The sequence below is a fragment of the Equus asinus genome, chromosome 2, assembly GCF_041296235.1.
Source record: "Equus asinus isolate D_3611 breed Donkey chromosome 2, EquAss-T2T_v2, whole genome shotgun sequence".
NCBI lineage: Eukaryota > Metazoa > Chordata > Mammalia > Perissodactyla > Equidae > Equus > Equus asinus.
The window spans coordinates 53442387-53455517 of NC_091791.1; the positions used below are offsets into that span (position 1 = coordinate 53442387).

Below are 13131 nucleotides of genomic sequence, written 5' to 3' on the forward strand. Positions count from 1 at the left end.
TGACCTCCTGATGCTGGCTATTTTCTTTGACTAACATCTGTCATCATAGCTTGTGATATTTCTAATTACTGTAGCCTTTCTGGCTGGGTTTTATTTCAGCAGCTGCAACAGTGTTGGTTTAACATCTCCATCACCTGCCCCCAGTGAACTTATCATGCCCAAAGTTGTAGCCCCTTTGGGTCTTATATGACTCCTTAAGTTCACCCTATCATTCCTAATCGTGACAAAAGATTTGACACATTGCGGGGGGCGGGGCGGGGGGGGGGTGCTTATTCTTAATTAAAGTCAAAAGTACAAATGAAAGACTAAAACACAAGTTCTCAGGTTGTTTAGAATTCATGAAAAGGAGAAAGGACAGAAAGAGACTTTTCACTATTTATAGTCTTTGATTTTTGAACAAGATAAAATGTGTTACCTACTCAAAAATAAATTATTTTTAGTTATTCTGAAAAATACATAGTAAAAATAGGAAGGGTCAGAGAAAACTTCCTGGAATAAATGAGTTAAGAACTTCATCTAGAATAGTGCCAGGGGCCCAGATTAATGATGAAGGGCAGGGAGCACATTCCAGATGAGAAAGGAAGAGGAGTAATCAGGCAAATACAAACCATGCAGAGTGAAGAGGCAGCGCTGACTGGTATCCTTTGACCAAAACATGCTGGTTTTGACAACTCATTTAGGTTATGGAATTCCACTGAGAGACGGAGATGAGAAAACAGATGAGGAAGCGGATGGGCCATATTCAGATGATGAGATGGTGGCACACAAAGGGCTTCGAAGATCGCAAAGCATGAAATCTGTGAAAACCGTGAGAGGCCGCAAAGAGGTTAGTCAACTATAGAGTTGTTTTCCTGTAATTAGTATTAAGGGCTCTCCCTGCTGTATTATCATTCAGGATATTAATGATCCGTAAATGAAGGATTGGGATGGTAGAGCATCATTTATATTTAAAATTCTTTATTCAGATCTGATGTATTAGGATCTCTGGAAATTTAGAAAATAGTAAATTCCTAGTCTTCCACTATAAGTAGAAAGTGGTATTCTCACATAGCAAATCCCATGGTTGTCATGAGTACTCAGTGCCAGCCCTAGGCATAAGCAAAGAAAGCAACTAATGAAATTAACTATATAGTTTCACTTTGAACCAACCCTACATGAGGATTAAACATTAAAAGTTTATCTGTAATAATATATTGTCTTTATGCCCAGAAAGCAGTGGAGGATTCTAGTGAACGGCCTCAGATCATTGTGAGCAATGTTCACTGACATGTACCAAGCGAAGCATAAATAATATCGGTTAATGTTTTTATTTGTTATCAGCCATGATAGTCTACAGCATATATCCAACATAGTACCAACTACATTTTTGAGTATATAAGTAGTGCTGTGTTTTGAGTACACACTTATAGGATAATTGATTCTTTATGTCAGAAAATTTAAGCAATTATTACTACGATTATGAACTTTTAAGTCCTATCTAATTTCAAAAAGTAATCATCCAATTTGTAATAACATGTTTCTCTCTTCAGGTGCGGTATGGGTCACTAAAATATAAAGTAAAGAAGAGACCACAGGTGTATTTTTAGTCATATACACTTCAAGTATCCCAAGACAAATTATGCTAATACATCGACTTTTTTTTCTAACATTATATATTCAGGATTTACACATTAAAATAATTATTTAAATCGTGGCGGTGATAGGGTTTACTTTCATCAATTTAAAGGTTTTACTTCTTTAACAATTACTTCCAAATCTTGACTACTAAAGGTAGTTATGCAAAACATATATGTGTGTGTGTGTGTGTGTGTATCATAAATAATAAAAAATTGTGTTATCTGTTTTGAAATTACTCCACAACATTGAGTGCCTGGCATATGAGATGAAACGCAAACCCACAGTATACTTGAAAAGAGTCTTTTTATGGTTAAGATACATCAGCCTTTGCGGTAATGTATTGTGTTTACCTCCATTTATGTTATATCTGTCACATGAGGATAGTAATTAAATGGGCCTCTGATCCAGCAATGATAGAACAAGGGCATAATGTAAGATAAAGTATGTTTTATGTATTCCTGATGTTTTTACTTTTTTAATCCTTTCTAGTTTTTCCACCATCAATGAAAGTTTTCAAAACAAACATTTGAAAACCAGGTATCCACATAGCACTTTTATTCCTGACTAGTTTTGCACACTTGAAAATTGTTTACTTATTTTGCAACTGTACATTTATTTTGTTTTATTGACGCTATCTTTATCGTTAATTGTCATATTCTAACATGTCAAATTTATGCCTTGAATTGCATCATCTCTTTTCCTGTGGGTTTTGTTAAATTTATTTGATTTTAATAATATAAAAATATAGCTAATTTTTCAATTTTAATTATTTCTAATTATCTTTACAGATAAGAAGTTAAATAAACATTAACCAGTTTTCCATAGTTAGCTCTAAATAGTGGTTGGACTTAGCATGTTCTTAACAACACTGGTTGTATTTTCAGCCTTTAAAAGTAGTAGCTTTTGTGAAATAGTGTCGGAGACCAGTATAGCATTTAGGTCTCTTCTAATTCAATGAAATTATCCCAACAGCCAGTCCATTCACAAGCTTGGCACTGATGTGAGCTGCAGATTTATAAATCTGGCATTGACTAGAATCATTTGAACCACTTCGCTTCTGGCGAAGATAATTTCCTGAAGCTAGGTGCCAGTGCAAAATGCAGACATTGTTAATCTTACTTATTAGAAGCTGTAAGAATAGATATTAGAAAATTATTATTTTTTCAATCCAAGATATTTTGAATTACTGAACTTTAAGGGTTTTTTAGGTTGCATTGATAACTATGCATTATGAATTCCAAGCCCATATATTTCTAGTGATGATTTTAGTGAGCAGAAATCAAATTTGACAATTATACTTGTTCAGATAATTTACTGTTCTACTTGTTTGTCCAAAAGAAAAAACGAGAGAGATTTGTGAGCTCTTTGACCTTTCTACTTTTTAAGAAGTGAAGCTGGCTGGCAGTTTATATTTAGGACCTCCTCAGAGTGTTGGCAGAGAACAATGTTTACTGAGGAGGGCCCTAATATAATTCATGTATTTCTCTTGAGATATCTTAAGATGTTTTCTAGATTATCTCACATCCTTGATATATAAAGTAAGTAAAAAATCATTCAACTTCTTTTCTCCCAAAGTTTAATTCTATGAATATCTTCATCTACTTTACCTTGACTGATTTTTACCCTCTTAGTTTCTGGAAAGACTCTTTGATTTGTGTTCAAAATTCCGGTGAATTCTGATTATAAACTCTTGGAAGAGAGTTTTATTTATATTTTCTAATACTAGACATTAATAGAAATGCTACGCCATACTTGTCTTTCCTACCCGAAGGCAGTGTCATATCAAATTGCCTGACAAGGTCATGTAAGTGACTTTGTATCAAAAACATTACCTGTGGGGGCTGATTTGTACCATTTTATCTTTTTCAAGTCTAATCTCAGTATTAAACCTATTCTTTAATAATGGCAAACTCATATATACTGTTCTAAGTTGGAGGAATTATTTATCCCTCTACACTTCTAGAATCGAAACGTTTAATCAAAGACAACACCAATCCCAAAGAGGTGATGCAAGTCCTTCTGTTTAATTGTATCTCTTCCCACTCATAATGCTTCCCCTGATATATTTCTACTGTTACATCCTTACATATAGCCGATGTCATCTTGCTGTTCTATCATTTCCTTTCTCTCCTTTTCTTACATTGCTTAAATTTTGCTTATTTTCTCTTATGTGTTTTAGCGTGCCCTTTCCTTTGAACTTTGTATAATAAGCTTATAAATTTTTTTCCTGTTAAGGTGGTGCAGGTCATTTTTTGTTTCTCTGCTTTTAAGTGTAGTGTTTTTAAAAGAGGTATATTCATCCCTAGACCACAGTGCCTTGCTTTCCCACCACCACCACTTGGTGAGTGAGCATCAGATGCTGCACAAGCCTATTTAGGGCGCTATTTTGGTAGCTGTTAAAGTTTATCTGGAAATTGTAGCCAGTGTTTTATTTTATTCTATATTCATTCAACTTGTTCATTAATATTAACTATTTCCAGAGTTTGTTTAGAAGTAAGAATTGGTCTGTTCTTTAGTTTACCATATTTTTTTCTGGTATAAAAATGAGGCAGAAATAACCCTTACTGCTAAGTAATTAATTGTGTAAACCCACCTAGGTCCTGCATAAGATTCCTTCCATGCACTTCATTATATGCATGTGGATTTGGCTAGAAAATTATACTGCCAGCACTACTAATTATAAATACTTGACACAGATTGATGGAACAAAATTATTAAAGTGTTTTCAGGGAACTTAATCCATATGTCACCACCAAAGATTTCTACAGTGTTATAAAGTATGTAAATATTCCAAATTTCTATAAAACATTGGTTAGATAAATATGTTTTCTTTCGTTTTTTTGGAATGACACAGTTTGTGCTTCTGGAATGCTTGAAGTTTTGTATTGTTAAAAATAATACAATACTATCTTATATTAAACATCATTAATTTGTATTTTTAATTGGAATGGACTAAATTTTTATTTTGATTTCCTTTTATCAGGAAAATTAAGGCATTAATATGTATTGAAAAGCAATTTCCTGTGTTTTCTCTTGTGTAGGTTGATTCATTTGCAAAGCAATTAGGTAAATTTTGAGAAGAGCATTGTCACTGGTATGCAGTGTGTATTTCTTAGTAAGCATCATTTAAGAGTAGACCTTTCTGAAAGGAAAGTACAGCTTTTTTCTCTAAATGTTTCTTAAGATTTAATCTTCTACTAGTAGCCTACAGTTTTAATGTATATTAACTCTTTAAACATTGACCATGAATTAATATTTTCTCTTCTAAACCTTTTAAATCTATGTACTTTAATATTAATAGTTAAGAGAAAGCACTTTTGTAATTTTTTAATCCTTTGTAAAGGCTATCTTTAGGCCTAGAATGGGGGTAATTTTACAAATGTGTTTTTTGAAAACATAATATAAAATAAACTCATTTTATTAGTGACAACTTGTATTTTTTTCTTGCGTCAGAGTACATATGTTGGGTTCCATGAATTGATATTATTTATTATTGATTATGTCTTATTAAATAATAGACAACATATGCATACACTTAATATTACAAATCACAGTGCAAATTATTAAAAGCATGTACATTCTGGAATGCTTATCCATGCAATTACAGAAGAAACACTGAATTGTTAAAGTTGGATGTTAGAAAGGGAAGATAAGAAAAAACAATTAGTACAGAAACCCAGCCATCGATTTGTATTAGTTAGCTGACTCAGACATAAAATATAACACAAAATTCAATTTTATGTACGCTGGAAATGTTCTGGATTTCCATCTGTTTGAAAGTCAGATGTCTGTCTGCCTTACATTTAAGCTTTAGAGAGAAATCCTCTGTTTAAAAAAGTTTCTTTGTGTTACTTCATTATGATATATAAGGTGTGTTAAAGTATTTCCAAATGGAGTTATAGTTTCATTTTTAATAGGAAGTATATCCTTGTGATGATCCAAAGAAGTTAGAAATGAAGATAAAAATTCAAAAGAACACCATGAATATATGAACTGCAGCATTTTTTCAGTGTTTTATTCTCCCTTTCAGTGCTTCAGTGTTCTTGAGAAAGAGATTCATGGAACAAAGATCATGTCAGAAACTGATTCATTGTTCCGTGGAAAACATTCTGCCCTTTTACCTACCCATCAGTATTCCAGCCTTGAAACACTCTCCTTATGGTCTGGTTTTGGTAATGTTTTTTAAATTGCTCTTTATAAGATAATGCTTTGGATTGAAATTTTAAAGCACAAGAATGATAATTGTCTATGAGTGTAGGATACTAAAAGACTGTGCTCAACAAAACCAGGAAAATCACCATGTTTACTGTTAGTTTGCCTGGCCATCCCAGATTAGGGCCAAGGGGAAGGAGGAAGAGAAAGGAAAGTATGGAGTTTTGGCATTATGTACAAATCAAATTAGCATCAATTGTTTTCATTCAAAAATATTCCTTGAGTGCCTGCTGTGTAGAGTAGCACTATTATGTCTCTGCACAATGCCTATATCCAAGTAAGATAGCATAACAATTAATTGAAGGAAGATAATTCTTGCTTTAAAAAAACAGTCACTATCACCAAATGTTTGGATTACTTGAGTATTTATGGTGGGAATTCTTCTAGGTTATTGAATAATTTATTTGGTTTCTCTCAGAGGAGGGTGTTTTGTTTTGTTTTGTTTTAACCCTTGGTTCCCATCTTTCCCTTACCTCTTAGATGCAATACAATAGTAAATCCTTTTGGCTTTCTCCAAAATGTACCCTGAATTTGACCATTAAAAACTCCCCTCCCCTCCAACTTCCCTTTAAACCATCATCATCTCTCACCTGGAGTACTCAGGGCATAATTTTTGTTTAAGGCAGAATTTCTTTGAAACCTTATTACATTTTTTGTAGCCTTGCAAAATTTTCAAGGTGACTTTTAACCTTGAGTCCCATGGAACTGTCACAGTTTATCTTTTCAACTGGTACCTTTGGGAAATACAAAAAGAGAGAAGGTTGTAAAGAGAGAACAGAGGTGAAGAATAGGAGCAGATGGATTTGCACGTTAGCCATGGAAGAGAAGCTTTTCTCTTCCAAGCATTTTTAATGCTGAAATTTGGAAAGGGTGAGTGAGACGAGTTGATAAAGCCAGATTAGAGTATCTGGCCGAATTATAATGTGTTTTACCTGATGCTATCTCAAAGCATTGGGAAGGAATTTGGGATATATGTGGAGATTTTCCACCTTGGGAATGTTAGGCCTAATTTAAATTACTCTATATTTGAGTGCTACAGTAGATTATGGTGGTACCCGGAGTGAACAGTAGGTATCTGTATTAGACAGAGTTCTCCAGAGAAATGGAACCAATAGGATGTGTATGTGTGGAAAGAGATTTATTTTAAGGAATTGGCTCCGCAGTTGTGGAGGCTGATGAGTCATAAATCTGTGGGGCAGGACCACTGACTGGAAGTCTTGATGTTGCAGCTTCTGTCTGAAGATTCTGCAGGTAGAGCTCCCTCTGAAGGCCTTAACTAACTGGATGAGGCCCACCCACATTAGGAGGGGTAATGTGCTTTACTCAAGTCTACTGATTTAAATCTCATCTAAAGAATACCTTAACAGTAACATCTAGACTAATGTTTCACCAAGTGTCTCAGTTCGGTGGCCTACCTAACTGACACATAAAATTAACTATCACAGTATTCTTAAAATTAAGTTCCAAAAGAAACTCTATTTACCTTGAAATATAAAGTTGTTGGACTAATTCAGTATGTAGAAATTACGTGTCTTGGATTTTATTAGTTTATCTCATAAAGAAAGGGAATGTTGCAGCATGTGGTTTATTTGGAAAAGGAAGAATTGTACCTTAAAGGCTTACGATGCCCCTTGTATTCAGTTGTGATAACTAACATTTGTATATCAGTTTGTTTTCACACTTTGGGAAGAGGTATCTCCCTAGTTTACAGATAGAGAAACCAAGACTCAGTAGTGACCAATGCAGGACCCAACCACAATAACTGTGGCTTCAGACTCCGGTGTTGTTAATTCCATTATACTTGGTTATCTTGGTGATCACAGGATATTTAAACAGCTAACATAGAAATGATTCTTACCTTATATGTATTATACAAAAGTTTCAGAAGATGTTGTCAGAATCTTATCCGAAGATTAAATGGAGTGAAGTTTTTGAGTCATTTGAAGTTAATAATAGATTTGGCTCTTAGAGTAGCTTTGGTAAGGAGAGAAAGGATGCTTTTAAAATAATAGGAGGAGCCGGCCCCGTGGCCGAGTGGTCAAGTTCGCACGCTCCACTTTGGATATCGCTGGTTCGGATCCTGGGCGCGGCCATGGCACCGCTCATCAAGCCATGCTGAGCCAGCATCCCACATGCCACAACTAGAAGGACCCACAACTAAAAATATACAACTATGTACCAGGGGGCTTTGGGGAAAAAAAAGAAAAATAAATTTTTAAAATGAATAGGAAAAATAAAGACAAAATTTACTATCAATTATTGGCTAAGACAAACAGGAAGAGATTTGAAGAGAGGATGTAGCACAAACGGGAGGAGTATCCTCTCAGGAAGTACTTTCCTTCCTTCCTTGCCTTCCCACCAGTATTTGCGCCTGGCTTCCTCTCTTCAAACCACACCTTGTAAACCCTTTTATGTGCTGTGTTCACAACAAGAAGAATTTTCATACATTATTCCATTCTGGATTTTAACTAATAAAACAGACAAAAAGGATCAAATGCCTTTTTAAAGAGGAGATGAACTTTATTCAGCCTTTCAGTTGAAAGCAACTATAGTTAGGATATATAGCAGGCGACAGTTTCCATATGTTCTAGGAAAGCAGAACTGTATTATTTATAGTTTATAACATGTTGTGTAAAATTAAAGCTTGCAGGGGCCTCCCAGGGAGGTAAGTTAGACAAAGAAGAGATGACTTGGGGAACTCTAGTTTGCTATATCCTGAGAAGATGCCTATAAAAAAGCAAAAAATAATTTTTTAAATGTTTAACATTAAGCGATGTACAGTAGAGGTGGTGATCCTTACCTTACAATAACTTAAATTCTAAAATTTGAAGACATTGAAGGCTGAGGAGGGGGGAAAAAACTCGGTTTTGTAACCTTAATAGAAAAAAGGGTTTCAGAAAAGCAAGGAGAAATAATTGTCATTAAAGGACATATCTTCCAAAGTGCAAAGTAAAGTTACGTCAGATCTGGTTGATATTTGACCCCACAGTCTCAAAGCGCATCAGACTGCAGCGAGTAATAATTGCTTCCTCATTTAGATTAGACAATGAGTTCTCTCTGCAAGCTGCTCTCCTGTAAATAGATTGTAGAGAGTCACTGAAACAAGTTATACTGGGAAGTGGAGTGACCAATTCCTCAAAGTGTGAGAGCAGAGCTATGGTAACCTCCTAAGCCTGGCCTTCATCCTGTTCCTATTTAGGGAATCCGCGGGCAGCCAGCGTGGAGTGCAGTCTGCAGTTAGCCAGCTTTATTGTTTAGACTTGAAGGGGAGGTCATATGCCCTGTTTGACAGAGAGGTTTATGGGCTCTCTCTAATTAGCAGCACCCTCCACCAGACAGACTATTGGCCACCTTCCAAGAACGGGGTTTGGTAGCGGCCACTGATGAAGGAGAAAACAAGGTTATTTACCCTGTGACTGTAATTCTTGGCACAAGTTCTCTCTACACTCAGACACGTTTTCCTTTTGTTCCAACTTGCCTTTGGAATTCTAACTAGGGCGGGAAGGGAGGGAAATGCGGCTATATATTTAGTAGGTAACCATATGTTGGCCTCAGATACTTTTTTTTTTTTCCCTGCTATTCTAGGGCCGCACGCTTCAAAGAAATCAATTACCAAAAGAAAAAGGAAGAAAGAGAAAATGGCAACATATTCAGAGCGTTGCTTGCAAATGTAAATGCTTGAGCACATGCCTACACACAACCTCAGAAAGGGAAGTTGAATTTGCAACATCCATAAAATAACGACAGTTGTACGTTAGGACACTTAAGCGGTAAAGTGTGATTGGGTTTAGCTATTACTGGAGTGTTAAAAGAGTACCGAGAATATATTTGGCTTGTCCTGTATCGTCGGTTCCGTAGGACGGTGGGTTAAGCTGATACAAACGCGTTTTGGTTGATTTAAACCAGATGCTTCGACTATTTTTGTCCTGTTTGCAGGCGCTGCAGCACTGCAAAAGGCAATGCTGCCCCCCTCGGCCGTCCGCCAACTGCAGGCGCAGGAGCCTCGTCTCCTCAACTGCCTTGGCCATAAAAACCTTTCAAGTCCCCATTATTATTCCAGGCACATTCCAAGGGGGTTGAGTCACTGGGTTCACTTGGCTTTCCTCCCGCCCTGAACTGCCTGTACCAGGTGGAATACGACCTCCAACTTCAAATATGGAATCCATAACCCTTCAAAGAGCGCTTTAGAGCAAGCCCCAAAAGCAACCCTACTGTAACTTCTCCCCCACACCTGGGGTTTGCTGGCTGCGCACCCGAAGTCCCACGGCCAAGACTAGGGTCGCATGGTCAAAACATAGGGTTTTTCTTTGGGCCATCCTGTAGAGCTGCTTTATTTTCCCTGCTGGTTGGAGAATCTCCGAGGGCCGGGGCGGGGGCTGGGTTGGAAACTTTTTCTTTTGGCAGTGCGGCCGGGAGCGCTCTGAGGCCAAGGCGGGGAGCCCAGGGGCTGAGGTTCCGCCGGCTTTTAAGTCAACTCAGAGGGAAAACTCCCAGCCCCTCCCGCGCGTCCTCCCAGACTCGCAGGCTGCCAGGCCCGGGGCGGGGGAGCGCGCGCATCTGGCCGCCCAGGAGCCACATCTGGAACGCTAACCCCCGCACCCAGCTGTTCAAGGGGTTGGGGGAGTCCAAAAGCCCGAAGGGCGGGGGTGCTGCGGCTGCGGCTCCTCCCTGCAGCCCAGACAGCCGGGGTCCAGACTCGGGAGACGCCCCGGGCGCGCGAGATCGCCGGCCGAGGGGTTGGGGATTTGGGCTGGGGTGGGCCGGGGGCGGGGGTTGGGACTGCGGTCCAGGGGTATTAGAGTGCTGGAGCCGCGATGGGGGTTTGGGGGAGGGGCTGATGGGAGGTCCTGGAAGGCTAGAGACGCCGCTGGGACGAAGGGGCTGTTGGGTGCTGGGCTTGTCAATGCCTCGCCCCGCCCCGTTACCAAGTCAGCCTCACTGCGTGGGATTTTACGACCCAAGTACCCAGGAGGCGGTGAAGGGGGCGGGACAGGCGGGCACGTTTCCTGGGGGGGAGGGGCGCGCTGATCGTGCAAAGGACTGAGGGCAGGGTTACCCCTTTCTCGCCCTCTGCTCCAGCGCCAAGACGCTGGCGTTTCCTCCTGCCGAGCGACTCTCCTGTGCTTCCCCTGCACCTTCCCAGGACAGCGAGGGGCGTCCTCCGAGACGAGGCGAGCGGGCGAGGGACTCGTGCTCCTCTTCCCCTATCCCTCTCCCCAGCCAGGAGAGGGAGGAGCTACACTTGCTCTCTAGACTTTCTCCAAAACCCAAGCTTGTCGGAGAAGCATTTGGAGCGCGGGCGGGCGCGCCCCTCGGATGGTTGTTTGCGCCCAGGGATTTTGACGTCTTGCTAAGCAACAGTGTTTGCCAAGGAGTCAGGGCTATTTCGAAGAGCCTGCGTCTATTGGATGCTCCGATCTGAACAAATCGTTTCCATTGGTTTAACCAAGGCGAGGACAGACCGTCTTCTTACTTAAAAGTTGTCCTTCATCCAAGTTGTCCTCAGATTTTCATCCAAGGGTGTCATGACACCCCAGGTCGTTGCGCAAATGTTTTGTGACAATTTAGAAAACCAGAGGAGGGAAATATCCTCAAAGAAAAAAATCACAATCGACAGGAAAGAGATGTTAAAAGATGTTGGTTCTTTATCATCTGACAGCCCAGTATTCACATACGCTCCACCAAAATAAGATAAGTAACTCTATCACAGCCTTCTTCAACTTACAGGAAGTCTCCCCCAGAATTGTTATTACTGTTAATGAGAATCGTCTCTGTGTATCACTAAAATAAAAGTTGTGGACAACAGCACTTGGAAAAGACAGCCCCCAAAGGTCACTCCTTTAGGAGTATGAGTTTTAAAACATCTGTTGAACAAGTAAATAAAACCTGCAACTGTCTAGTCACACCTCCAAATCCTTGCCCTGGTAGAGTTTTCAGTCAAATTAGAGGAAATGGGATGAAATGGTAACATACATAGGCTTATGTCATAATGGGACTTTTTTTTAAACATGAATTTAACTTCTGGGTTTCCCATTATAACAACTTCGCAGAGATAACTCTTCTTGAGAAAATTTCACTAGGGTGATGATAATGTATCATGTGTGCAAGAAACATCTCTTTCTTTACCTCCTTTTCCTTTTTCTGCACATCTTCTCCCTTTGCTAATTATACAGGAATCTGATTCATGCAGCTTCTGTCTCAAATGAAAATGTGGGAACTTTTGGAAATATGTTAGAAACACATAAAGTGCAATTCTGAAAACATCAGGGCTATTGCGTACAGAGGGCAGCTGGTGGAACTTATGTGTCTTAAATTCTCCAGGCTTAGTTTTCTCCACTTTAAATGGCTTAGACTAGTTCTTCCTTCCTGCACTAACATTCTTTGGTTTCTAAAGGTTGCTCTGTCCAGATGCTATTTCCTGTGTATACCAGGGCCTTCAGGGAGGGACTTGGAGAGGCTTTGGCCTTGAGAATGATCATCATTGGGTAATGAGGGAGGGTGATGAGGGAACTCAGAGCCATACTGAACTATAAAGTAAGGTAAAGTACCTCTAACCAGGTAAATACTAACATATTTCTATGCATTCAGTGGATATATTCATAACATATACATTGATGTATATACTTTGAGGTACATGTATCTTTATTAATAGTATATCTACAGCATAGATTCTATATACACACAGATCCCACTTTTAGTAAGTTTTTCCACCATCTGCAAAAACAAAGGTGGAGTTGTCATCCTCTGGCCTTGACTGTAGTCTGACTTTGCAGCAGAGGAAGGGACTGGAACAGAAGGTGTTCAAGATTCAGGCTGGACATGAGAAGTGTGCCCTCTTGTGGACCTCCTGTCATGTTACCAAGAAAGAGAGGAGGATAGTGGTGGTCCTTGTGGTCAGGGCCATAATCCCATTTTACCTCAAGATGTCTCCCATACAATTTTCTCTCATCATCTTCCCTGAGAAATATTTCACGAATAATAATCATACAGCCCCCTGTCCTTCCTATTACCCTAGATTCCTCTCCCTCATATTCCACATTCAATCTATCAGCCACTCCTGTCAGCTCTGATTTATAGATGTGGATATGGATATAGGTATATTGCAAACCTCCACATCTTGTGCCCTCCTACACTAGTCCAAGCATCATCATTTCTTGGCAAACCTACTGAAACAGCCTCCTAATTACTCTCCCTGCTTCCACTCCTTCCCCCTACATTTCATTCTCCACACCGCAGCCAAAGCAGTCCTTTTAAAATATAAGTGAAATGTGCTAACTCTCCTGTTCAAAATCTTCTAGTCGT

The 13131-nt window shown here is 39.1% G+C and overlaps 1 protein-coding gene across 2 annotated transcripts in view; it reads left to right on the forward strand.

Moving 5' to 3' along the window:
• The window catches only part of REEP3 (receptor accessory protein 3), a 96109-nt gene extending 91062 nt beyond the window's left edge, over window positions 1–5047 (forward strand). For both annotated transcript variants that reach the window (XM_070488652.1, XM_044755780.2), the window contains 2 exons: window positions 681–826; window positions 1530–5047. In XM_070488652.1, the coding sequence (XP_070344753.1) occupies window positions 681–826; window positions 1530–1586 (203 nt within the window). In that variant the 3' untranslated portion in view covers window positions 1587–5047. The remainder of the gene's footprint in view (window positions 1–680; window positions 827–1529) is intronic.
• Window positions 5048–13131: the final 8084 nt, after the last annotated feature.